Source organism: Pantherophis guttatus, chromosome 8 (genome assembly GCF_059756535.1).
Source record: "Pantherophis guttatus breed Tessera chromosome 8, ASM5975653v1, whole genome shotgun sequence".
In the NCBI taxonomy this organism is placed as follows: domain Eukaryota; kingdom Metazoa; phylum Chordata; class Lepidosauria; order Squamata; family Colubridae; genus Pantherophis; species Pantherophis guttatus.
This window is the reverse complement of record NC_142070.1, coordinates 22,986,501-23,013,960: the sequence shown is the minus strand read 5'-3', so window position 1 is coordinate 23,013,960 and position 27,460 is coordinate 22,986,501. Positions and strand designations below refer to the sequence as shown.

General features: G+C 40.3%; 1 protein-coding gene across 1 annotated transcript in view; it reads right to left on the bottom strand.

Moving 5' to 3' along the window:
- Positions 1–497: 497 nt before the first annotated feature.
- ARHGEF38 (Rho guanine nucleotide exchange factor 38) overlaps positions 498–27,460 on the bottom strand; it is a 53,074-nt gene continuing 26,111 nt past the window's right edge. The window contains exons 5-14 of the mRNA XM_034442222.3: positions 25,775–25,792; positions 19,671–19,870; positions 16,315–16,448; positions 13,259–13,363; positions 11,566–11,688; positions 9,103–9,438; positions 6,799–6,939; positions 5,357–5,555; positions 3,552–3,814; positions 498–2,860 (exon numbers count right to left, since the gene is read on the bottom strand). Of these exons, the coding sequence (XP_034298113.1) occupies positions 2,675–2,860; positions 3,552–3,814; positions 5,357–5,555; positions 6,799–6,939; positions 9,103–9,438; positions 11,566–11,688; positions 13,259–13,363; positions 16,315–16,448; positions 19,671–19,870; positions 25,775–25,792 (1,705 nt within the window). The 3' untranslated portion in view covers positions 498–2,674. The remainder of the gene's footprint in view (positions 2,861–3,551; positions 3,815–5,356; positions 5,556–6,798; positions 6,940–9,102; positions 9,439–11,565; positions 11,689–13,258; positions 13,364–16,314; positions 16,449–19,670; positions 19,871–25,774; positions 25,793–27,460) is intronic.

The window sequence follows — 27,460 nt, the reverse complement described above, 5'->3', positions numbered from 1 at the left end:
GATGTCTGTCTGAAAATCAGAAAGCAATAGAAAGATCAATAATTCATGGAGTATTTGCCACCTTATTATGTGAGGGGTCATTGAAAAAGTCATATTGCTGAAGTTCTCAACCCAGCAATGAAATATATGAGACTGACATGAAGGCAAATATACATGCCCCAGGGTAATGTTGCAGGAGCCAATCTGGGTCAGTCATTGGGACCAGAGATACAATTTTCCAAGCTTTTGGCCTCATGGTGGAAACTCAGACTGATCTAAAGTCTGTTTGTAAACTATCCCTACAGGATTGATCCTAGAGACCATTTATAAATAGTTTCTTGAACTCTACTGACATATACTTCACTAGTTCTTAATATATGGAAAATAGCATCAGATTTAATGACTTCTGTATTTGTATTTTTAAGTGATTTGGAAATTGCCTAGGAGGATATCATTTATCATGAATGAAGGCAAATATGTGCTGTGCTGTCCCACCCACTCACTCACACACACACATAACTGGTTTAGTGAGTTTATTAACATTCCCCACCAATTCTCTTCATCAAAAACCCAGAACTGTCCCAATTAAGTCCATCCACAAGCAGACCAATGCTAGTCCATGGAGCAATGGTCAAAAGAGTCTACAAGGCACTTGAAAGTTTCTCAATCAAAATAAAGCCACCAGGCAAATTTAAATCCACAACACGAGAGGTCACAAGGCAAGAAAAGTCCAGAGTTTCCAAGGCATGATCCAAGTCAAGGCACAGTATCAAACCAAGGCAGGAATCACAACAACCAGAAAACACACAGCTAGGAAACAAACACGTTCCCAGCAGCGCCTTCATCTGTCTGCTGTGCTAAATAGCCAACTTTCGGTGCAGTGCATCTGCCTGACCTCTGCTCCTGCCTTTTCTCTGTCTTATGTGTTATTGGATCAGGTGCAGAAGGCAGTTCCTCTTCCTCATCATTGACTAGCTGCAGCTGCATGCTTTCCCCACCTGGCGTCTCAGGATTGTTCTGTTGCAGCTGTGCTTCAGCCAAATCCCTCACAGACAGCAGCTCGGAGCCATCAATCAACTCAGCTCCTACCGTGCCAGGAACTGGTTCATCTTCCCCCAAGCTGACCTCTAGTGGGGTATCTGGGGGAGTCATCAGTTTCCCAGGATAGTGTTGCAGGATCTAATCTGAGTCGTTCATCAGGACCAGAAGTTTTGTCTTCTGACTTGTGCTGGAGCCCAACCTCAGGGAAGTTCTCTGTGACAGTTCAAAAGCTCAGAAGACAAACCTCTGGTCTTGGTAGCCCGCGCAGATTGGATCCTGGATATCATTTGTGTGTATATTGAGTATTGCACAGAAATTTTGCTTTTAAAATAACCTAATGGTTTGGGACAATAAAATATTGTATTAATTTAGACATCTGATTTAAAGAAAATACTGAGATTTCATTCTAATGACTGCCTTGATCCGGTGCTCCAAACTTTGGTTCCCAGAGCACCCAAGTTTGCTTCATCATCACCAATTCTATCCTGTTACTTGCTCTTGGGGAACATGTCCTCTGGGCCATTGCAGAGTATGTAAACACAGTATAATCCTACAGATGCTTCATTGGAAGCGAGCACTGCTAAATACAGTGGGATTTATCCTTAAAATACAATTCTGAAACAAGAAATGGGTCCCATTAGAATTTATGAAGCATAATTCCTGGTGTATACAGAATTGCATTTATCTCTCCATTGAGGTTAACAGCTGTCACTTAAAATAAATTTCAGGAAGCATTTTCAGCAGAACTACAGTTCTGAGATTACAGTTCTTAATCTGAGATTAAAAAGTAATATGTTGAAAGGTCAACAAAAAGTGCATTCAGTTCTTTACAAGCTTGGAACTAGAAATGTCTTGCATAACCAAAAAGGTACTTCCATGTGCAAGAAATCTCCAGTGAATTTTCTCAACTTCTCTGTACCATTTTAGTTCCTTATATCTGAGTCTAAACTGTTTCTAAGAATATATAGAAACCTGAGAACATTCTTGGACAATATAGGGTTCTTCTTGCCCATTCCTGATTAATTCACAAATCTACAAAAAATCAAACATCGAATTTTATAACTGTCATAGTTGGATTAGTTGGGTTAGGTTTTCACAGCAAAGATCAAGTCATTTTGTGGCACCTAAAGGACCAAGTAGATTATTATGTCATGAGATTTTTGTTGTTATAGATGGTTTAGTGCAGTCATCCCCAACCTTTGTGGCTTGGCGAGCCGGCTGGGGGGCAGAGGGGAACCGGGTCATGCACGCAGTGGACTAACATGCACACACAGCTCAACTTGCATGAGCGATGGGCTAGCACGCAAGTGCACACACACAACTCTACTTGCACAATATAATGCTCGCAAAGCCTGATTCCAAATAGACCACGGCCTGGAGATTGGGGCCCCTGGTTCAGTGGATGAATTCAATATAATTAAATTTCTCAGAAATCTGTGAAAGGAATTACAAGAGTTCTTGTCCAGTCCACTGTGACAAAAGTAAAAGTAAATATACGCATTCCATCAAAAATTCTTCTTCACAAGTACTTCAATTCCGGATTTTAGAAGCTCTTAGCTTATTGCATTTTTAAGGCACAAAAATTCATGGGTGATAATATCACAATAAAAGTCTTCTGGCTCTGAGAATTTATTCCGTAAAATTAATCTGATATTTATGTGTATGTCATCTTCCCAAGATAATTAGCTGGCACATATCCTTTTTGTCCTTCGGCTTCAGCTAACCACCATTCTTTATTGCCACTCAGGTCCGAAAAACGAAGGATTTGAACTCGCTGATACTCATGAAGACTGAGTTCCTGCTTACTCCTTGCTTGAAATGCATGAACAGCATAGAAAGTCTAAGAGATAGGAAACATAAGAGAGAGAGAGAGAGAGAGAGAGAGAATGAATGAATGAATGAATGAATGAATGATCCTACTCCCTATTTCAGTGAAAAACTGGGGGGAAAGCACCCAACCAAATCAGCTCAGCTAATCAAGCAACATCCGACTACGCTTGTTTCTTTAAAAAAAATCTTGTGTCAGTTTTGGAATAATGTGTTTGAGTAATATCACTAATATTAGGCCCAAATCCCTAAATTTATAAACTCTATACTTATTTCCCAATGAGATAAGTATGAAGTCATGAAACAGTGGCATATTAAAGTTACCTCCTGGGTCTTGGAATACTTTTCTTGATTATCACTAAGAACCATAAAATGTGATGTGCTCTAACTTAAAATAATTTTGCAGCAGTACAGTATCAGCTCCAGATTTGGGAAAAAAACAAGACCCAGAGCCCATATTTTAAGTAGGCCTACTTATTTGCCTTTGTCATAACTGATCATTTGCACCTCTTCCTTCTCTGAGATCAGACTATACAAAAAAGAGTTGGCAAGATTAGTAGACGCTGTAATTCCTTTATCTGGAGAAGAAAAATGATTAGGCAGCTACAGTTAGAAAGTGGTGACCAGCAACTACAGGTAACTCATCCCTGAATTCATCCCCTCTCCTTTTTTAATAAAAGGACTGGTCATGAAATCATGCTTACGTGTTGCTCATCTGTTTCATAACAGCTGTCCAATTCTGAGCCATTCACAAATTCTTTTTCACACAGGCTATTATAGGAAGAGTCACTGCCACTTCTTTTGTGTTCTGTGGGTTTTGTACTGTTGTCATCCAGTTGTCGCGCAGAGACAAAAAGGCTGATGTTATCAAAGTCACCGTCACAGAAATGGATTTCCCCAGGATTTTTTGATTCCTTGGCTGGTTTATAGGGTTTCAGGAAGGAAGAATAAACGTATCCTTTAAGAACTATACATAGGGGAGGGAGGAAAAAAAGGCCAAGAGTATCAAAAGGTTGAGTTTTTTATTTTATTTTAAGTGCCTTAAATTATTGCAAGTTAAAAAGAGAGACAGAGAGAGACATTGCAATCTGAAAACCCACTGAAGGAGGAGTCATGAAAATGCTCTAAAGTATTGCAAACTATACAATCTAATTAACATTATACTATCAATTGTGTTTTGTTTTGTTCTGTTTTGGCAAGTCCTTATCCCATACCAATATTCAGGTTAGCTAGGCTTAGTACTTGTGATGCAAACTCTGACATGTTCACTAGACAGACTAGATTACTTCTTCCAAGTTCTACAAGGCACTGCCATAGAGTTGAAAAGAAGACAATCACTAAAGATGGGTAAGAACCAGCCATAAATGCTGGATCAGTTTAACATGGACTGCCTTCTGGTTAAGTCAGGAAATTTCACATAAATCTCAAGTCAGTGGCTGCCAGGAAGTAGAAGTTCATGAATCTTAAAGTTGCAGGGGATGAGAAACAGAGGTGGGTTTCAGCAGGTTCTGACCAGTTCTGGAGAACCGGTAGCGGAAATTTTGAGTAGTTCGGATTAGCGATAAATACCACCTCTGACTGGCCCCGCCCCCATCTATTCCCTGCCTCCCGAGTCCCAGCTGATCTGTAGAAAATGGGGATTTTGCAGTAACCTTCCTCTCGAGTGGGGAGGGAATAGAGATTTTACAGTATGCTTCCCCTGCCATGCCCACCAAGCCACACCCATAGAACTGGTAGTAAAAAAATTTGAAATCCACCACTGATGAGAAATATGGCTCTAGAGCAAGGGTGTCAATCTCGATATCATTGAGGGCCACATTAGGGTTGTGTTTGATCTTCGGGTGCTGGGGTGGGGTGGGCATGGCCAGCATGCCATCACTTGTGTTGGGGGGCACCTGTGGTGGCCCAAGCACTCTGCCAGGGAAAACGGGCTCCTGAGCTGTTTTCAGCTGTGAAGGCCTCCTACAACCCTCTGCCAGTGAAAAAGGAGCTCGGGGTGGCACGTGTGACCCTCGCGAGCTCCATTTTCGACGGGCAGAGGAACCACAGGCTGGTCCTTTGCTGTTTCCAGGGTGGCCCCACAGGCCAGATCTAAGCACCCCATGGGCTGGATCCAGCCCACAGGCCTTGAGTTTGACCTCCCTGCTCTAGAGAGCTGAATACTTCAAAAACTTTGAAAGATTCCAAATGCATGTTGAACTGGATTCAGAAGAACTGGAAGATTAGTTAAGATGATTTTAATACCTTAATTTGTTTTAATGTATTTAATTGTTGGCCATTCATTTTCACTGGACTGATGGCTAGCACAAACAAACAAGATTATTATTTAAGTCAAAAATCCATAGCCATTTAAGAATAGCAATGTAGAAATGAAAACGAAAAGAGGTGAAACAGTGATTAAATGGAAGTGTCCGTTAACCCCATATCTAAAACCAAGAAGGTAATGTTAAAGATCAGGTCTCTGTAACTAGGGCATATCTATGCTGAGAGTACAATATGAAGTACTTACTTCCAGTATCAACAAGCCACCTGCTTGTAGAGCCAAAAGGATCCTTTTGGTCTATGAGAGCCACCACCTCTCCTTCATAAAGATCAATATCCAACTCCTGTGTGGCATTGCATTTACGCTTGGCTTGGTATAGCAAGTCCACGTTGTACGTAGAAAGTAGCATTAACCGGTGTACTTCTTTCTGACGGGGAAATTCAGGCTGTAAACAAAAAGCTGATTGAAAGAACTAATATACCATGGAACAGCATGCTCACTGTTAATTGCAATTTTCTACATAATGTGATTTCAGTCCTGGCCTGGTTTAAAATAAGAAAAGCCTTATTTAGCTATGATCTGTCAAATAAATCACAATTAGCCAAAGCCAAATTCAAGTTCAAAATTATTATTATGGTTTAGTCCAGGGGTCAGCAACCTGTGGCTCTGGAGCCGTATGTGGCTCTTTCACCCCTCTGCTGCAGCTCCCTGTCACTCAAAATATGCATCATAACCACCAATGTGAGACACCTGCCAGCATGTGATTTATTGAACTTTTCAACTCCCAGTAGGCCAACCATGGATAAATCCAAGAAATGAAAAGTTTCAGAAGAAAACAGAACATTTAATTCAACTACATATGCTAGTTTTGTGGCCGCTCAAGAAATAGTCAGGCATGGGAAGGTTTTGTGGCTCCCGGTGTTTTCTTTTCTGTGGGAAAATGGGTCCAAATGGCTCTTTGAGTGTTTAAGGTTGCAGACCCCTGGTTTAGTCCAATGTATGAATCCAGTCTTATTATTCACATACTTGTACTGGTTCATATTTTTGAAGCTGAGAGATTCCTCTTACATAAAGAAATTCCTCTTCCACAAAATTTGTCTGTTTCTCTTGTTTTAATACATTCATTCGGTGAATTAATATAAGGCATTTGAACTTATCCTTATCCTATAGTGATTCACATCACAAGGCCATCCTTTAGAGATTAGCTATCCATGATAATACTATTTTATGCATGGAATGATATACATCAGTCAAATGGTAGATATACATCAAGATTTAGCTGCTGCTTCCTAAGCATCTGATATTGTTAGCATGAAGCAGACCGGAGTGAAAACTGGGATCCATACATCACCAAAAGCAATGTCTATTTGTTAGAATTGTATCCACTTCAGTGCAGATTACTCAGTCATGGTTTAGCATGTATGCACTTAGCCATAGTAGATTTTACAATATACCCAAGGGAGATCTCAGCATCTCTAGATTGAATATAAAGATGGTGAATCCCTAGCTTCACGGGTGTCAAACTCGCAGCGTCACGTTGCCATCATGCAACCTTTCACGAAGTTTTCCCCTTTGCGGAGCTGGGGTGGGCGTGGATTGTGTGTGACGTATCCGCCATGCGGGCTGCCAGTTTGACACCTCTGCGCCTAGCTTGACATAATTACTCAATTTAATGGCAAATTGCATACCTGGAGAGAGACAGGCCTCTTTTTTTCAAAACTCAGCTTTCTTTCAATAAAAGTTACACAGTGGTTTTCCTTGATACAATTCAAATTGTGAACATCTTCAAGAACCTGATCTTGTATTTCACTGATACTGGGAGAAGTTTTCTGCAAATGGTAAAAGAGACTCAGGGTTACCTAATCATTCAACAGCTTCATGTAGGAAGAAGCTTCTACTAAGATCTATATCTCTATCAGAGATCACAATAGACACATATTAACACAATTAACACATTGTAACTACATGTGCTTACCGGTCATTGTGCAAGCACATTTCCAGTTTCCAACATCCTATTGCCTAACAGTGCTGAATCAGAAAACAATGGATCGCAAAAGACCCAGCTGAGCGAATTTAAATGTCATATGCAAGAGATATGCCACTTCCAGATAATGCAATCCGCTCTGCTTACTTAATTGGAGCTTTTTCACCAAAGGGATGTGCAGAGAATTGCTCTCATAATTTATTAGCTCCTAGATTTAAATACGGTTCATACACTGATGTGCAACTTCCCTATAAGAGCACAGTGGTTCATGTGGTTGGATGCTGCGGAGGAGGTTAGCTAGCCCACGTTTGAGATCCAAGGGCTGCCATGGTGTAGGGTTGAGCTCTTGTCCTTCACTCCAGCTCTTGCCAAGGACATGAAAAGGACCCCCAAATTGGGCATGCCCAGGGCAGCTGTAATGACACTGGCTAATAGCAATAGCAATAGCACTTACAATTTATATACTGCTTTACAGCCCTGTCTAAGCGGTTTACAGAGTCAGCATATAGCCCTCAACAATTTGGGTCCTCATTTTACCCACCTTGGAACGATGGAAGGCTGAGTTAACTTAGAGCCTGGTGAGGTTTGAACTGCCAAATTGCAGGCAGCTGACAGTCAGCAGAAGCAGCCTGCAATACTGCACTCTAACCACTGCGCTACCGTGGCTCATCCTTAATCCTTTCAATCTGGAAGTGCCTCAAGGCTTATAACTCAATACTCATAACTTTCCCTAGAAAGAGGGATCAGTAACTCATGGGCGCCAGTTTACACACAAGCACCCAACTTGATTTGTGTTCCCTTTTCCAAAGTCTTCATTTTTCCAGCAAAACAAAACAAAAACTATCCACATTTCAGCTTTTGTTTTGTTTAAAATGTTAATAGTATGACTGGGGACAAGTATCCTCTGGGATGGGACCATCGATCCCATTTCTACCCTTAACTTCTTCGAACCTTGAAAACTAAATTTTGGTTGTGGAATTATGGGAGAGATTTAATCAGTTGAAATGAGAATTATGTGGCATCTCATTTCCATATGGTATTACCTTTGAAAAAAAATCTCAGAAGCAAAAATGACCATCCACTTTCTGGTGACATCACTAAGCTTTTCTGGGATGCCTTTGAAAGTGAAAAGTGCAGAGCCAGTCTAAAAAAACTCTTCATTCCTATCAATATTTCATCTACCAGCAAGACAGTACTAATTCTTCAAAAAATTTCTCCAATATTTTTTAATTATTCAGTTGGATAAGGGTGAATTTGCTTTTATTAAATTTTCTTTCAGAGGCAAAGAAAACCTTGGTGAAATTTTCATGGATGGAGTTTAATTTTGTTGCGTTTACTCAATGTCCTGTATTCTATTATCAATGTCCTGTATTTTTACTAATGCAAGAATCTTATCAGTACTGTAGTCACAGCCTCCCAGGCTTCCTATCCTTTAGTTTAAACCAAGGGTGGCAGCTTTAAGACTTGTGGACTTCAACTCCCAGAATTCCCGAGCCAGCCATGTTGAAGTCGGCAAATCTTAAAGTTGCCAAGATTGGACACATCCCAATATTAAACCTCATATATTTATGCTCAGTTTGGAAGTGTGTGTAGCCAGGGACACTTTGGAATGATGGAAAATATGTAATAGAAACCACAGCATCAATATTAATCCTTCTTCCAACTCATTTCCATACTACCTTTGAAAAAATTGCAGAGGTGAAATTTCCTGTGATGCCTTTGAAAATGGAAAGTGCAGACCTAATCTAAAAAAAAAAAAAAAACCTCCATCCCTATCAACATTTCATCTACCAGCAATGTAATATCACTTCTTCCAAAAGGTCTCCAGTATTTTTTTTATTATTCAATTGGATGAAGGTGAATTTGCTTTTAAATTTTCCTTCAGAGACAATCAATTCAGCTCAAAAATCGCTGGTTAAAACGTGAAAGGCATTTTGAATTGCAAACATAAGAAGCCTGCCTTCAAAGAAGAAAGAATCACAAACTACTTTCAGCAGGGTGTTAGTACCTCCGGTTTAATTGCTAGTAATTGGGATTCATTGTGGATGAAGGATTGTGATGCTGATGACATCATGTCTTTCAGGAGAGTGATGAGACAACATAGGCAACTGGTTACAATTTTCTTTGCTGCTTCATTGAACCGCTGGAGTTCCTCCACCAGCTGTGCATTGAGAGCCTCATATTCTTTCTTGGCCAGGTCAGTATCATCCCCTGAAGCTTTTTGATACAAGCTACTATAATCCAGAAGTTTGTCATAACGCTTTTGGATGAGCTTCTGAGGGCCGAGGAAAAGAGAGTGCAATGCAGTCAATGGAGTCAACACCAACTTCTCTACTTGATTCAGCTTTGTGCATTGGAAGAAGGAAAGGCAAAAGATATATATCAGAGCAAAGAAATCATCAACATCCCCGTTCGTTAAACAACATTAGCATAACTTTGACGTAAGGATTGCATCTCAGTCCTTATCTCCCATATTTCCAAGTATGTCAGCACACTCAAAACGCCTCCCAGTTGACGGCAACAGACAACAGTATATTCCCAAACAAGGCAGTCTATATCTTGCATATATTAGCCTAAGTAATTGAAATTGAACTTTGTATTTGTGCCATAAAGGTAAAGGTAAAGGTTCCCCTGCACACGCGTGCTAGTCGTTTCCAGCTCTAGGGGCAATGCTCATCTCCGTTTTTAAACCGAAGAGCCAGCGCTGTCCAAAGACGTCTCTGTGGTCATGGGGCCAGCATGACTCGATGCCAAAGGCGCACGGAGCACTCTTACCTTCCCATCAAAGTGGTCCCTATTTTTCTACTTGAATTTTTTACATGCTTTTGAACTGCTAGGTTGGCGGAAGCTGGGACAAGTAATGGGAGCTCACTCCATTACGCGGCACTAGGGATTCGAGCTGCTGAACTACTACCTTCTGCCAGACTTATGACCGTTTTTCACACTTATGACCATTGCAGCATCCCCTTGGTCATGTGATCAAAATTCAGATGCTTGGCAACTGACTCATATTTATGACAGCTGGAGTTTCCTGGGGTCATGTGATCACCTTTTGCGAACTTCTGACAAGCAAAGTCAATGGGCAAGCCAGATTCACTGAACAACCCTAACCCTAACTTAAAACTGCAATGATTCACTTAACAACTGTGGCAAGAAAGGTCATAAAACAGGGCAGAACTCACTTGACAAATGTCTCACTTAGCAACATAAATTTTGGGCTCAATTGTGATCGTAAGTCGAGGATTACCTGTATATCCTAACTGATTAGTACCACTTTTACAATTAGTGGGGAGAGATACATGTGGCATAGGGACAATTAAGGTTTGTATTCAATTTTAATCTTGCCTATCTTGCTACAAAGCATTATGTGAAAGTCTGAACTGAACCCTGGATGGCAGCAGAGATCAATATCTGTGGGATCAGATCATGAAAAGAATGTCACATGGAGAATTATAATGAGAGAATTATGAAGGAATTAAGTGAAGGAAGGAAGGAAGGAAGGAAGGAAGGAAGGAAGGAAGGAAGGAAGGAAGGAAGGAAGGAAGGAAGGAAGGAAATCTATGTACCCAGGGAACTAAGAGAAAGGACAATGTATCTGAATGAAGATAATCTGTTCTCATAGTGAAGACATTTCAGGATGTGAAATAGTAAAGCTATTTATATCCTATATTTACTAGTAATAAATACCTATTATTATTATTTAAATTTATTCTTCCAGTTTGGAGAATCTTGCTAAATTCCTGGTTCATTTGGGAGAATCAATTTAGATAACGAATAATAAGATGAAAACCTAATTCAAAAATACAGAATTTTCCATGCCATAGATTTAAGTTACAAACCTAGGGCTGAAGTTTCTGTTCAGGTGTAAAATTTACTGGGTGAGTCACATTTTCTATTTTAATTTACCTTGCAAAGTTGTTGCAAGAATAAAGATGGGGGAAAGACATACTAGATTTTCTTCCTTTTGAAAACCACAAGGTAGATGGTTGACATGGCTTTTATCCTCAAAACAGCCATGTGTGGTGGGCCTATGCCTTGACTCACCAAGTCAGGTTTGTGGTTGAGCAAGATTTTTTTTTTTTAAGTCTTCCTAATCAGAAGACTTAAAATTCTTCATTTACCTTCTATTCATTCTCAGTTCATACCTTTTGAATTATTCTTCCGATAAGGAAGGCTGGCTTTTGTATATACTTACAGCAGTGCTGTCAAACTTGCGGCCCGCAGGCCAGATGTGTCACGCACTGGCCACACCCACACCCAGTTTAGCAAACGGGGAAAAAGTTGTGATACGTCACGTGATGATGCTCTGACGATGCAAATTTGACACCCCTGACTTACAGTAAAATGGAATCTGTGGTAACTAGGCTAAAAAACAAACTACTTTCTATTAGATTTGTTGTGCAATATTACACACAGCAGATTTCACAAAATCTATTCCAATCCTTTTAAAGCTATATATTCAAGAACTTACAAAGAGTTTGCTGGGATGCCCAGCATTAATCAATGCGTCTGAGGACCCATTAGCTCCGTCTTCATTCTCATGTAGTAGATCCTGAAGATCAGTTATGCACTGTGCTCCGAGAAATACAGAGTCCTGAAAAAAATGAAATAGACAAAAGAATGTTACATATACTCACAAACCACCCCTTTTCTTTCGTTGGGGGTGTTACTTGGAACCCTGACATTAACCTGAATGTCAGGCTTGGAAGCCATCTTGTTCATTGGGCCTTCAGGCCTGCCACATTTACTACTGTGGGAAACAGGGAGAGGGGATTGTATGGAGCCAGGGTGATATATAGTCATAATAACATTCCTTTCTCAAAAAGTCAAGGACATCTTGCCCTGCACCTGGAACTGGGAGGCATCTCCAGTTGGGAAGGTGCTTGGATTGGGCCACGTGATGGACATGTGGGTGCTGGGCAGGGACTTGAACTTTCCTTTGGGTGGGGAAAACCTGGAAGCTTTCAGATTCGGGTTTTCCCAGATGTGCCAATATGACATCTCTAATAAAATGGAACTTTGAGGAAACTCAAGCCTCGGAGTTTTCTTTTGTTGGGGGTGTTACTTGGAACCCTAACATGTACACTTGTTCAATAATATTTGCAGTAAGAAGTGAATACTTATTTATGAAACAATCTGCTTGCTACCATTTGCTACAATATTTATAAAGCTGCTATGTAGATTTGTTTGTAATAATCCAATTTGTCTTGTATTCGTGACATGCCTTTTTGGGTAGGTATACAAACACACACAGTTAAACCCCCAATAAAACCCCTGTATTCCTAACACAGGTTAGGAATACAGGAAACCAAAGCAAGATAAAAAGAATGTTGTGAATAGATATTGCATCTATGTCAGCTTTTGATCCTGCTTTCCATATTTCTTTGCAGCTGGACTCTGTTGTGGTAACTCTGACTTCTGCAGAGGAGTCTTCTCCAGAGCCTGCAAGAATGTGATTAGTCCATGAAAATGATCCCTTGGATGAGACCTGAAGCATAGATCTATAAAGAAATTGACTGGAGTTTTCAGATTCCAAATGGAAGATTTTTCAATAGTGCAGCATCAGTATTTAAAAGCTCCTTACAAATGAAAAAAAAAATCCCAACAGAAGAAGGCATTGTTTAATTGATCTACTAATTTAATTGTTGTCATTTATTTTAAAAAATTGAATAATTTATGTATTATATAAATAAATTATGTAATACGTAATACATAAATCTGAAAACTTTCTCAGATTATTTATTGTATCCACAATTCAGCATTCTCATACAACCCAGGCCCAAAGATTTATGGTCTGACTTGCGTATTAAAGTAAGCCATGAGCTGCTTAACAATTGTTTGTAATAGCTGAACAAACCAGAATTGATTGCCCAACAGATAGCCAAACTATTTTTTAACAATGGCTTCCCATACTTTACAAACACAATATAATCTTAAAGTGTGCAGTTGCCGGGAGACACACTAAGTGAAGTTTAAATCTTCATGTAATGGTTTGAGAATTCTGTTTCTGACATTTTAAATATGGATTAAGAGGAGAGCTTTAGTACTTTCTTCCCATCTGTGAGATCAATTCAGGATTTGAATCAGGTTTGACCAGTCAAATGTTGATTTGCAACTTGTGAACGGTTAGCACCAAGGTTGCAATGTTGTTATATAACACTTACTTCTAAATGCTGAAGAGACAATGGAATATTCTTCACACATAGTTTGACTGTTTTTTCTAAGCTTTTGAATAACTTCTCCTCTTTATTAAAAACTTCGTCTTTCACCTAAAGCCACAAAAACATTATAGTTAGGATAAGAACTTAATTGCTAATCGTAATGTTAAAATGCCTTAGAGTTCCTTCCCAGTGGTTTGTTGAGGCATCTTCACATAACAATAAATAACAGTTTAAGGGAATATTAAAATACCTTCACTGCCATTCTGATTACATTTCTTTAATTTCAGTCCTGTGGGGTCCTTGTCGCTCTCTGAGCTTGGTGGTTCTTGCAGACATTTTATTACCAATCTCGGTAACATCAGCAGTGCCCTGAGTATGTTATATAGTTTGGTAATGAAATGTCTTCAAGAAAAAACTGAGCTCAGAGACTAACAAAGACTCCACAGTTCAAATCACTGCTACAAATATTCTCTTCCATCATTTTCAGTCTTCTTCATCCTGATCCAAAAATGAATATTGACATGTTTCATAGACAGGCATTTTTAACTTCCCCTCATTGTTGGGGGCAATATGCTTATTTTATTATTATTTTTATTTATTTTTTATTTTGTTGAGTACATATTAGATAATATATATAAGTATAAGCGTGAATTGAATACATAAAATGAATACAAGGGAACATTAGGACAGGGACGGTAGGCACGATGGTGCTCTTATGCACGCCCCTTACAGACCTCTTAGGAATGGGGTGAGGTCAACAGTAGACAGTCTAGACTTAGAGAGGCTGTAAAGCAGGACCGGAGCATATAAAGTCATAATTTCTGTAAAAAAGATACTTAATTTAAGAAGCTTGTGTCTGTGGGGTCTTTCTGTGAAATAGTAATGTTGTGCTATCAGTGAGAAAGATGAAATTGGTAATTGACTTTAGCCTTATCTTAGCCAAACTAAGAGCCTTGGTAGTACAGTGGTCTAAGGCACCCTGTTATTAAGCTGGTTATTAAGACCAGCTGCCTGCAATTACTGCAGGTTCGAATCTCGCCAAGGCTCAAGGTTGACTCAGCCTTCCATCCTTTCTAAGGTAGGTAAATTGAGGACCCAGTTGTGGGGGCAATAAGCTGACTTTGTATAAATATACAAAAAGAATGAAGGTTATTGCTTAGCACATTGTAAGCCACCCTGAGTCTCTGGAGAAGGGCGGCATATAAATCAAATTAAAAAAAAAAAAAAACTAGGTCATACATGCACTCACAAACGTTTGGAATACTTGCGATTTGTACACTATAAAATACACCTCTTAAAAGCTTTTATGGAAAGAAAACCAAATCCTACTAGGACTGATAGAACTTACTTTGCTAACCAGAAGAGGGTCAGTAATTGATTAAAGAAGTTAGAAGCTGCTGCAAATGTCAGCAATGGAAAATGTGATCTGGAGCAATGAAGACCACACTTAGAACAAGTGTGTCAAATTCACGTCGTCATAGTGTTGTCACATGACGTATCGCAACTTTTCCCTCCCTTCGCTAAACCGGGCTTGGCCAGCGCATGATGCATCCGGCCCACGGGCCATGAGTTTGACAGCCCTGACTTAGAAGGAAAAAAAATGCTGAGATTTCACAAAAACATAACTCCATCCCAAAATGCTTCAGTGCTATTTGAGTTTGAAAAATGTTGACTAAAAAGAAACTTCAACACAGAGAATACCCTCTTCATCATGAGAGCCTTATCAAACTGTATAGAATTTTTTAAACCATATCATTCCGCGCAGCTGATAAGAACTGGCACAGAATCAAGATCTACAAACTTTGATTGTCAGTTCAGATTTCTGAATTTCATTGCTAACAAGTAGGGCAGGCTGTGTTAGAGAATCAGAATGGCTGCCACATGCTAATAATGTCAATATTGGCTGAGATGGAGAAGCAGTTAGCTAAGCTTTAGGTAGTTTCCTCTATTTTTTAGGCATTGATCCAAATGTGAGCTAGTAAAGCTTTGAAATTAATCGAGCTGCCAACTACAATAACCTCATCTGAAGCCCCATATTGACTTTTGTACTGTGTGTTTGGAGTCCCATCTAAGGCAGAACGTTTCACAGACTACGTTGTTTAGTTCTGGCTTCCATTAAAAGATTAGTAGTAAACCACAGAAAAATGCAATTGCTTTTTTTTTGTAGTCAGATACATTCTGAAGCGAACTCTCATCAATAAATAGCACATACTTATGAAGTCAGTCACAGGCCCTAACATAATATATATTTCATGAGTAAGCTCCCGGTTAGCACTACTTTGCTAATCAGACTGGCTGGAATCAGAAAGCAAAGAATTAAAACAAACAACCTGATCACAGTCCCTAATTTATATATAGCAACTGCAGTATTGTGACTCTGGCATATAAAAACATTCTCGTTAAAGTAAATTATGTGCTCCAGATTTCTTAACACCTTGAGAAATGCATGTGCAGTTGATAAAATCTGTTTTGGAATGGGCAAATAATAAGGACATTAAGAGGAGGAAAAGGAAGGATACCCAATGAATGAAAATGCGTAGTACACTGACCAATAACTCTCTTAAAATCCTTGTAAAGCACTGGCTGGATTTACGTGTTGCACTAAGCTAGGGGTGTCAAACACAAGACCCACGGGCTGGATCTGATCCATGGGGCCGGCCTGGAAATAACAAAGGACCAGTCCGCGGTCCAGCCAAAGTGTTTTGGCCAGCCAAGTGCTGCAGGAGGATGTCAAGGCCAATAACGGGGCACAGGGGTCCACTGTGCCCCGTTTTGGTGGGCAGGGTGCTCCAGGAGCATCCATCCCGTCTCCCCCCTCCTGGCCGGCCCATTGAGAAGTACAATGCTGATCCGGCCCTCGAAGAAATCCAGTTTGATGCCCTTGCACGAAGCCATAACATAGTTGACTTAGTTGCGGCTTAAGCATGTTGCATGAAATCGGCCACTGTGGATTGCAAATTATTGATGTGAGTAAATCCAGCAAAGGTTTGATTACTTAAGAAATCATGTCTAAACACACCATAGCTTAGTATGATGTGCAAACACAATGAGTGATTTACCTGAGGCTCTCCTCCTGTCAGAATCTTCAGGTGACCAGTCACTCTCTTGGACTTTTTACTAATTGAATGAATATTTAACCTTGAAAATTTATCCTTCAAAGATTCATCTTCATCATTCTTCTTATACTTAAGCACTGTAATCAGACAAACCATATTAAAAATAACAATGTAGACCACAGTGGTGGGTTTCAAATTTTTTTACTACCGGTTCTGTGGGTGTGGCTTGGTGGGCATGGCATGGCTTGGTGGGCGTGGCAGGGGAAGGATACTGTAAAATCTCCATTCCCACCCCACTTCAGGGGAAGGATACTATAAAATCTCCATTCCCTCCCCAATCCAGGGGAAGGTTACTGCAAAATCCCCATTTCCTCCTGATCAGCTGGGACTTGGGAGGCAGAGAAAAGATGGGGGGGTGGCCAGTCAGAATTTTTACTACCGGTTCTCCGAACTACTTAAAATTTCCACTACCGGTTTTCCAGAACTGGTCAGAACCTGCTGAAACCCACCTCTGGTATACCAGTAGTGAAATCCTATTTTTTTTACTACTGGTTCTGTGGCCGTGGCTTGGTGGGCATGGTGTGGCTTGGTGGGCATGGCTTGGTGGGCGTGGCAGGGGAAGGATACTGCAAAATCCCCATTCCCTTCCCACTCCTGGGGGAAGGATATTGCAAAATCTCCATTCCCGCCCCACTCTGGGGCCAGCCAGAGGTGGTATTTGCTGGTTCTCTGAACTACTCAAAATTTCTGCTACCGGTTCTCCAGAACCTGTCAGAACCTGCTGGATTTCACCCCTGATGTGTACTGATAAGGCACCAGCGAAATTCAATCTACTTTTTTTTTTAATGCTATCACAGATTAGAGAAATAAAGAAACAGAGGCTACAATTTGTTTTACTGACGGAAAGAAGAGATAATTAAGTCCTGATGGCCACATAAATTTTTAAAAAGTTTAATTTCACTGTTATTTTCAATAGCCGCCTTGATTCTATTTATTGCAAAATGCATAGATGCTTGAATTCTATAGCAATTTTCATGTGTTTGCAAAGCAAAATTCTTAGTGAATCTATCAGGGAGAAGCTCAGATACAATAAGAAAAAAAATGCTTAATTTTATTTATATGCCTTAAGCAAATGCAAACATCTAATACTAAAGCTGTAGCAATTTTTTCAGTCTTCTCATGCAGTAAGATAAATAAGATGGGAACAAAATGTGCTTTTTAGTTCTGGGATTTAATGATTTTTTTTTTGGCCTATGAATAAGCATATATTGTTCTTTATGAAGAACAATAGCCCAAGGGAATTCCCGTATAAAGAGATGAGATACCCATGAACTCTAAATGCAAGGAATGTCTATCACTTTGAAGCTAGTAATTGTTGAAAACTGAATTGTGAACCACATGAATATTGCTTTGATCCTACAAAGAACATGCTATAATATGTTTAAGGATCCAGTCAAATATCATCACCATTGCCTGTATTTCAACATCACAATAAACTATTTTCTCATAATATGAATATGCTTAGCTTTTTTTCAGGGTTATGGGCCCCTTCCTATGTCTTCCTCAAGCTTAGCCCCTGGGAAGTGTTTTTATTGGACTCCCAGATCTGAGTTGTGAAATTCCAAACAATGTGTTGGATAGAAACAGAGATTTAGAGATAACGCTAACAATTTGCTGCCATATAATAGTTGCTTAGATTTTTGCAGCCCTACTTTGTGATCAGATAAAGTTCTGTGTATGGCGTCCAAATACAGAACATGCCTATCCAAAAATAAGCCAAATTCAAGCTGGACACTATGTGTGAAACCAGCCTCTTGTAGTTTGTTTGATAGTTTAATTTAATTTAATTTAATTTAATTTAATTTCCAATTTATATACCGCCCTTCTCCCTGAGGACTCAGGGCGGTATACAGCCAAGATAAAAAAAACATAGAATACAAATATTAAAACATTTAAAAATATATATAAATTTTGGCCCGAAAGTTAAGAATCACAGACTAATTAAAAGAATTTAAAAATTTTAAAAATTTCTTCTTAAGCCAACCCGGCTTGCTGAAAAAGATAGGTTTTCAGGGAACGACGGAAGGCATTGAGGTCCTGGATTCTTCTTATCTCAGGGGGCAACTGATTCCAGAGGGTGGGAGCCCCCACAGAGAAGGCCCTCCCCCTGGGGGCCACCAGCCTACATTGTTTGGCTGATGGCACCCTGAGGAGGCCCTCTCTGTGGGAGCGCACGGGTCGATGGGAGGTCATCGGTAGCAGCAGGCGGTCTTGGAGATAGCTAGGCCCTATGCCATGGAGCATAGTTAAGCAGATTAGGGCTCTTGTACAAGTAGTCCTCGACTTAGGACCACAGTTCAGAGCAAAACTATGGTCATACGTCATTGCAGTCATTAAATGAGATGCCCACTGAATTCCAGCAATCCCTGCTGCAGTTATTATTTTGGAGCATGTGGGACCTCAAGTAATGGGGGAGGTCCTGGATTGCTGAATGGTCATAAGTCGAGGAGTGCCTGTATAACATTTGGAAAGGTATCTGAATCCTGGTCTTATGTCTTGTTACATTTTTGAGCTTAATAAGTGGATGTTGATTCTTTCACATTTCTTTCAGGAATGCTTTGTACAACACAAATGAATTTGAAAAATTAATGCTAAGTGTAATTATTGTAGCTTGAAGTTGATTTAAGTTCCTATCTGAATGCCTTTCTTATAACAATTTTCCTTCCGAAATATGTATGACCTCTGCAAATTCGTTTGGCATATTTTCACTGCGCAGAACAATCGTTCTGAAATCGGACAGATATTAAAGTGACAGAACCATTTTTCTAAAACTAAAGCTCCATAAAATAAGAATTCCACAGGAACAGGTCCACTGTCTTCCATTGCCCATATTCATTATAAATCAATCCATGGCTTAATTTGTAAATAAATAATTTGGTCAGCTCTTTAGATCAACCCAGATTAATGTGGGATGAACAAACCCTCTCAGGAAAGGTATTTCAGTTGTATATCTGAGCTTTCACCACAAGAAAATTCCTAGATGATTCAGAAAAGATTTGTTTGGTCTAATACTTTGTTTTCGTAGTGGCCAAATATATTGGAAGCTCACAAGAATGGAAACGAGGAGAATGTTGCTCTTTCACAGTCATTCCTCAGGTACTTATATTTAAAACAAAGCTGCTTGCTGCTGCTTGCTGCTGCTTGCCATGTATGCAAGCTTCAAATTTCATTCCATACAGGGAAAAAAATCAATATGGTCCAGCATCTTATTATTTTCTATAATGGTCATTTCATTGTTCTGAAAAGGTCATGCAAGCAGGTCCCGTACAAATATCCCATATTGTTTGACTTTCTCTTACCTATATCCTTTCTCCTTTTAAGTTCATTTATATTCATATTCATATCTTTCATAGCAACCAAGGCATCCTGCAGGGCTTTGTGGTCGGGATGAGACCTAGGAGTGGCATTCAAGAGCTCACACAATAACAAAGGATACTTCATTACACGTTGTATTGGTTTGATCATCAGAGATCCCATATCTAGTAGATTTGGTTTTCCCCTGAAATTTAAATTAAGCCATGTTAAGTACAAAGGAGAGTTCTTGCAAAATAGGGAAGAAGACGATTGCATTTCCTTGTAATAATTAGCTTTCACAACAACCCCACACTAACAGCAATTCTTACCGTAACAAGCTTAGGAGTAGCGGGGAAATGTTAGCATGAATATTTGATTATTACAATTGTAGATACGCCTAGTTCTGCAAATGCATTAGCATCTTTGTTGTTTAGTGTGCCAAATAGTCAACACCTTCCATGGTTTTATGAATGAATCTCGGAGGGCACAGAAGTCTAATTCCCTTCTGTTATAATTCTGACTCATCTACATTTCAATGATTGTGTTGTCATAGCATACCAAACCACAAACAGAGAACCACAGTTTAACTCAGCATGGTGAGCAAAGCCAGCTTTCTGGCTAAAGGAAAAGATAAAGGTTTCTCTTTTCTAGTCATGTCTGACTCTAGTGCTCATCTCTGTTTCTTAGTGAAGGATGGTTATGTGGCCAGAACATGCTGAGGCATATGGAACACTGTTATCTTCTCACTGAAGTGGTACCTATTTATCTACTCACATTTGCATGCTTTTGAACTACTACGTGGGCAGGAGCTTGGGAAGTAACGGGAACTCACCCCGTCATGCGGTGCTTGGGTCTCGAGCCGAGGTGGTCAGCTTTCCAGCTAACAAGCTCAGCATCTTTGACAACTGAGCCATCACAGCCCCTAGCTTTCTGTCTACTTTAGCACAAAGTGCAAGCCCACCGTGTTTGCTTAATTTAGTTAAGTTAGCTGTGGCTAAGCAGATTGCTTAAATACAGCTGCAAATGGCAAGAGATATTTGTCTATTTATACAAACAATACTTTTTTGAATAGTGGCATGCAAAAGGCTATTCCTGAGCTAATTTTGAACCTAGACTTAATAGCATTTGTGGTGATTATGCAGAGTTTAGGGAATGCTCCCGTTACAGGGAGCAGAGACTGCCTTTTGCCAATCAGGGCATTTTACCATTTATTGTATACTAGCACAAAACTTCACTGTATCAGACTGGAAATAAAACTTCACTTGCAATTAATCTAATATAACTAGTACAATCAGACTTTGACCTTCTTTCTACTTACAAAGCAGATTAGTTTAGCAGCTGCAAATCTGTTTCTTCTGTGACTTGGGAAACCTTGCTTGTTTCTTTCTATAAATCAGACTATCATTATGGTACAAGAAATGGACAGGATACTACATCTTTTGCAATCTTTTGATTTTTTTCCTGGGAGTTTTCTCCTGGAAGCCAGCAGCCCAATTATAGATTGTATTGTATTGTATTGTATTGTATTGTATTGTATTGTATTGTATTGTATTGTATTGTATTGTATTGTATTGTATTGTATTGCATTGCATTGCATTGCATTGCATTAGATTAGATTAGATTAGATTAGATTAGATTAGATTAGATTAATAAACCGTTGATGACCTTGTTATCCTTCCCTGTTGACTCACTGGCAGTATACAGTATAGCATATTTTGTTTGCTTTTTAAAGTTGGAATTGCTATTATTTTTCCCAGGTATACATCTTATCTTGGCAGGGATGCAAAGATAACATGGCTGCAAACCATACTAGAAAACAACAAAATTTCAGATATTCGTGGCAAGCCACTTTTATATTATCTCCAGGAAAACTACATGAACTGCAGTACATGTCTATGAAGTCATCAAGGATTCAAGCTCAACCTGAAGAAGGCTTTACTTAAAAGCAAAACAAAATAAAAGGATCAATGCTGCAGAATGCGGAAATTAATTTCTGCCAGGAACTCAGTTGTCTAAGCAGAGTTATTCAAGCCGTATCTGACAGCTTGGGGGAGCTCCTACTTCATAGTACAGAGAACTCTGTTTCTCTGTTTAAACTAAAATGCAAAAGCTTCACGCAGAAGGGTTCTCATTTCTTTGCAGCTATATATGTGTGTGCATGCCTAAATGACTCTCAAAATTATTCATAGGATGTCATAGAGCTATTATCCTGCTAATCACCAACATACTGTCTTTTCTATGAGTTAAGGGCTCTGGGTAGAGCTTAAAGAAAAGGGTTATTGTGGAGCTGGAACATCGAGTAGACAGATGTGCAGAAATCCACATGCCAAAATGCTCATTAGGATTCCCAAAAAAGAACAGAGCCTTTTATTGTCTCTGGATGCTTGGAGGTTACATGAATCCCCTGTATCTAGTCCAAACAGCACCATCCATAAATTATATTTTGAAAGGCTAATGAATTATTGACCAATTTATAATCGGTGCAATTCACAGCTTTTGGCCTATACTTTAACAATGATAAGGGCACATCAATTTTCAGAAATTCAGCAAGAGTAATTTAATGCACATCTGCTATTAATATGCCTAGGTATGATCTCTTTTTGTCTTTTGATATTATTTGTATAAGCACAACCTTAACTACATTTGATTGAGACAAGAGCTTTATTATGCCAACTCAGGATCACAAAACCATGTGAGCTTTCTAATTAAGGAGTTTTCATTGGCCAAGGAAGGGTAGGTCAACTGTTGAAACTGTGTCTGTGTTTTGTTATAAGACAAGTATATATATTATGCCAGGTCACAAACAAATTCCGTTCGTGACCAGAGGTAAGGCACCAATAATGATTAGGTTAAATTGGGTAAGCTGAAAAGTGTTTCCTGATTTTTTCTTTAATTATATGGATGCTGTATTTAGAGTTCAAAACTATAGTATACACACCCAATTGTTCAACAGTCAACAAAAAACTGGGTTTACCAAAGCTGTTAAGCCAGAACATGCTTTACTTATTTATTTGGCTTTCATATGTTGTGTGAAGCCAACAAACTGCACTTTATTAAATAAATCTTGTTTAAACCAGCACTGTATGTGGAGACCATGAGCAGAAGGCAACAAAGTGACTGAAAAAAAAGAGGAAGTCATTGGAAACTTATCTTATCCTGCCTATCTTTGACATCACCACTCCTATCATCATCAGTCCCCATCGCTTTTATAGCAGTCAGACTGGACTTAGGAACAGGATGAGGGTATTGACATCAAGTCTTCACTACCCATTCCTTAAAGACCTGAAGGTCTTTATCCTCAGGCTACTGATACCATTACAGGCAGATTCCATGTAGAGCTTCATGGATAGCATGGCCTCATGGATGTTTAATGCTATAAAGGAGGCATGAAGGAACATGAAGGTGTGAGAAGGTAGGTGTCATGGCCCCATCGGCGTTTGGGTCCAAGGAGACGAGACGGAGCTAGGGCTGATGGAGGAATGACTGGAGGAGCAGGACAAAGCAGTCCCAGGTCCCTCGGGCCTGGGAAGGGTCACCAGTGAAGGAGGGAGGGCACAGGATGACCGGGGGGGAGGAGAGGGCAGGAAGCAGAGCAGAGGAGTGACGGAGCCCCAACAACGAGCAATTACCTGTCTCCCCTGATCTCCAAGCACGGAGAATGGAGAGGAGGCAGGATCAGTGCAGGGCAACCCAACGACTCGGGAAGAGGGTGCCCTCCTCTCACCTGGGGAATGAGATTTAAAGAGACACTGTTGGGAGGGGCACCTATTGGGAACAAGTGTTGTCTTTTTCCAGTCTCACGTGCTGTTACCAACATCTGGATACTTTGCTTGCCTTGTCCTGTTTGCCATGCCCTATTTGTCTTGCCCTGCTTGCCTGGCCAGGTTATGTGCGAGTTTGCTCATAGAACTGGCGAACTATGTGCGAGTTCGCCAGTTCTGCTCCAGGTTGTGTTGCAGTCTCAGTGAACTCTTCCTGTGATGAGGACTCCTTGGAACCACATTCCCTGAACTGTGGCTGCTGTCAGAACTGTGCTGCTCCTCTGGACTAATAGCAGCCAGGAACTATTGGAGCTGCGTGTTTAGAGTTTTGTTCCTGGACTTGCAGTGAACAGTGGGGCTTTTGGGGCAAAGTTGGAGCAATAAAGGGGAGTTAAGCCTTCGTTCTGGCTATGTTGCTTCTGTGACCAGCCCTGGGTCATCACAGTAGGTCTTTCATCTTTCCAGTGGATGAGAGTGAGTTAGTTGACTTTATCTAAGCCTGTCATATACTGTATGAATGTTGGCTTGAGATTTAAAAAATTTGCTTGATTATGTTCTATCATGTCATTTTTTTATTCTTAGTCCTCCAAAGGTCTACCGTACGTGATGCTCCTCACCATATATATGTGTTTTCTGAATGAACTGCCCCTAACCTGCTCAGTTTAAGGTTTTTTTTTAGTTTAATGAAAACAAGGATTAGGGATGACATGATAGCAACGTTCCAGTATCTGCCACAATGAAAAGGGAGCCAACCTATTCTCCAAAGCACCTGAAGGCAGAACAAGAGGCAATGGATGGGAACTAATCAAGGAGAGAAGCAACCTAGAAATAAGGAGATTTCCTGACTGTTAGAACAATTAATCAGTGAAATGGCTTCCCTTCAGAAGGTGCTTCAGTGCTCCATCACTTGAGATTGAGATTGAACAACCATTTATCTGAAAGGGTATAGGGCAGTGATGGCAAACCTTTTAGGCACAGAGTGCCAAAACCAGAAAGTGCGCGTGCACCAGGGGAGGGTTCTACTTATCTTTACTACCAGTTCGCAACATGCATGCACGCCTTGCTTCTGCGCAAGCGCAGATCGCCGATGATGACATCCGGGGCAGTGGGCGGGGCCTCCCGCCGGTTTTACTACCAGTTCTTGCGAACCGGTCTGAATCGGGGGCAACCCACCACTGGTGCGCGGGCGTGCACATGTGCAAGCACTTGCACCAGAGTGCTGTAAACCCGACGACCAGCTGGCTGAGCTGGGGCGACGGCGTGTGTGCCCACAGAGAGGGCTCTGCGTGCCACCTCAGGCACGCGTTCCATAGGTTTGCCATCATGGGTATAGGGTCTCCTGCTTGAGCAGGGGGTTGGACTAGGTCCCTTCAAACTCTGTTATTCTGTTATGCCACTGTAAATCCATCCACTTTGCTGCTGGCCATCCTCTTCTTTCCTTTCCTTCCACCTTTACCACTGTTACAGCCTTTTCTGTATAATGCATAATGTGGTCAAAGTAGGGTAATTTGAGCTTGTTCATTTGTACCTGTAACAAAATTTGGACCAGTGGTGGGTTACCCCTGGTTCGGACCGGTTCTCAAGAACCGATAGTAAAACCGGCAGGAGGCTCTGCCCACTTCCCAGATGTTATCATAGGCGATCTGCGCATGCACAGAAGCTCGGTGCGCACGCGATCCCATTTGAAACCGGTAGTAAAGATAAGTAGAACCCACCCCTGCTTTGGATTGATTTGTCTGACAATCCCTTTGTTTGTTTTCTTGGCTGTTCATGGTTTTCTCAATACTTTTATTGATTTCCAAAAAAAAAGTGGAATACAATAACATATTCACTGATTTATGTACATAATAAGGTATAATAAGGTTCTTACAGGTAGCCCTTGACTTACAACCCCAGCTGAGCCTAAAATTTCTGTTGTTAAGTCAGACATTTGTTAAATGAGTTTTGCCCCAATTTTACGACCTTCGTACAATTGTTAAGTGAATCACTGCAGTTGATAAGTTATTAACCCAGTTGTTAAGTGAATCTGGCTTCCTCATTGACTTTTCATGTCAGAAAGTCATAAAAAGGGATTGCATGACTCCGAGACACTGCAACAGTTATAAGTATGAACCAGTTGCCAAGCATCTGAATTTTGAGCTCATAATCATGGGGATGCTGCAGTGGTCATAAGTGTGAAAAATGGTCATAAGTCACTTTTTTCAGTGCCTTTTTTCAGTGCCGTTGAACAGTCACTAAATAAATTGAGGACTACCTGTATTATACATATAAATAGGGTTCACAATTAGCCATCCCAAATGCAGGACGGATGTAATACTGTAATACATGTAAATAAATGTATAACTTACCCTTCTTCATAGATCTTTCTGCAAAAAGAAAAAGAAATACGGAATCATTAGCAGTCTCTTAAGAAAAGCAATAGCAATAGCACTTAGACTTATACGTTGCTTTACAGTGCTTTACAGCCCTCTCTAAGCAGTTTACAGAGTCAACCTATTGCCCCAGTTGTGAAATTCAATTTTTTTTACTACCGGTTCTATGGGCGTGGCTTGGTATGGCTTGGTGGGCGTGGCTTGGTGGGCGTGACAGGGGAAAGATACTGCAAAATCTCCATTCTCGCCCCACTCCAGGGGAAGGATACTGCAAAATCCCCATTCCCTCCTCACTCCTGGGGGAAGGATATTGCAAAATCTCCATTCCCACCCCACTCTGGGACCAACCAGAGATGGTATTTGCCGGTTCTCCGAACTACTCAAAATTTCCATTACTGGTTCTCCAGAACCTGTCAGAACCTGCTGGATTTCACCCCTGTATTGCCCCCAACAATCATTTTACTGACCTCGGAAGGATGGAAGGCTGAGTCAACCCTCAGCCTGGTGAGATTCAAACTGCTGAACTGCTGGCAGTCAGCAAAATTAGCTGAATTAGAGAATATTAGTAGACTGATTCTAGTTCAGATATCTTTGATTTTTTTTTTTTTTTTGAGCCAGCGGGCATTAAGTATTTTGAGAACTGTCCCAGGCATCTAATGAAATGGCTATCACAGAGAATCTAACCAGTCACAACATACCAATTTTCCAGAGCTGTTGAAATTATTTTTTCCATGATACACAAGTGCATCTTTAAGTCTCCCAGATGCATTCTATCAGCTTACCTTTGTAATTTTTCTTGGCAGATAAACACACATCCTAACAAAACAGATTCGAGCCACCCACCACTTTTATTGTTAAGATGAATAAAAGAATATATAAAAGAATAACAATAAAAGAATAAATTATTTATCATTAAAAATAAAATCTAAAAGACCCACGAGGAATCCAGAAGCCATTTTGTAGACCTTGAGTGCTTAAAACAAACTATATCTTGATTTAGTATTATTATAATAAGGCAGTAACTTTTTCAATATTATATATTCCTTCTGGCGCAATGGGACTTTCAGATCTTCACTTCAATTTTAGATTCATCACAGTTTGATATTATATTGTCATGTTGTGGGAATAAAATTAAGGGAAAGTTCTATTTGTGTGGCCCCAAGAAAAGATGAGGCATTTAACAAACAAACAAATGAATAAATATTGATGAATAAATAACTTGGTGCTCCCATGTGACACCTTACCTGCGCGAGCTGCACTGGCTTCCAGTGGTCTTCCGGGTGCGCTTCAAGGTATTGGTTCTCACCTTTAAAGCGCTCCATGGCTTAGGGCCCGGTTATTTGCGAGACCACCTTCTGCCACCGATAACCTCCCACCGGCCAACTCGGTCCCACAGAGAGGGCCTCCTTAGGATGTCGTCGGTCAAGCAATGTCGACTGACGAACCCCAGGGGGAGAGCCTTCTCTGGGGGGGCACCCGCCCTCTGGAACGAGCTACCCCCAGGAATACGACTAATCCCGGACCTCCGGACCTTCCATCGAGCTTTGAAGACCTTCCTATTTCAGCAAGCTGGGCTGGCTTAAAATTTTAATGGGTTATTTTAAGGGTAATGGGTTTTAATGTTTTGGGAAGCCAATTCGATTTAATTCTGCTTTTAAATTA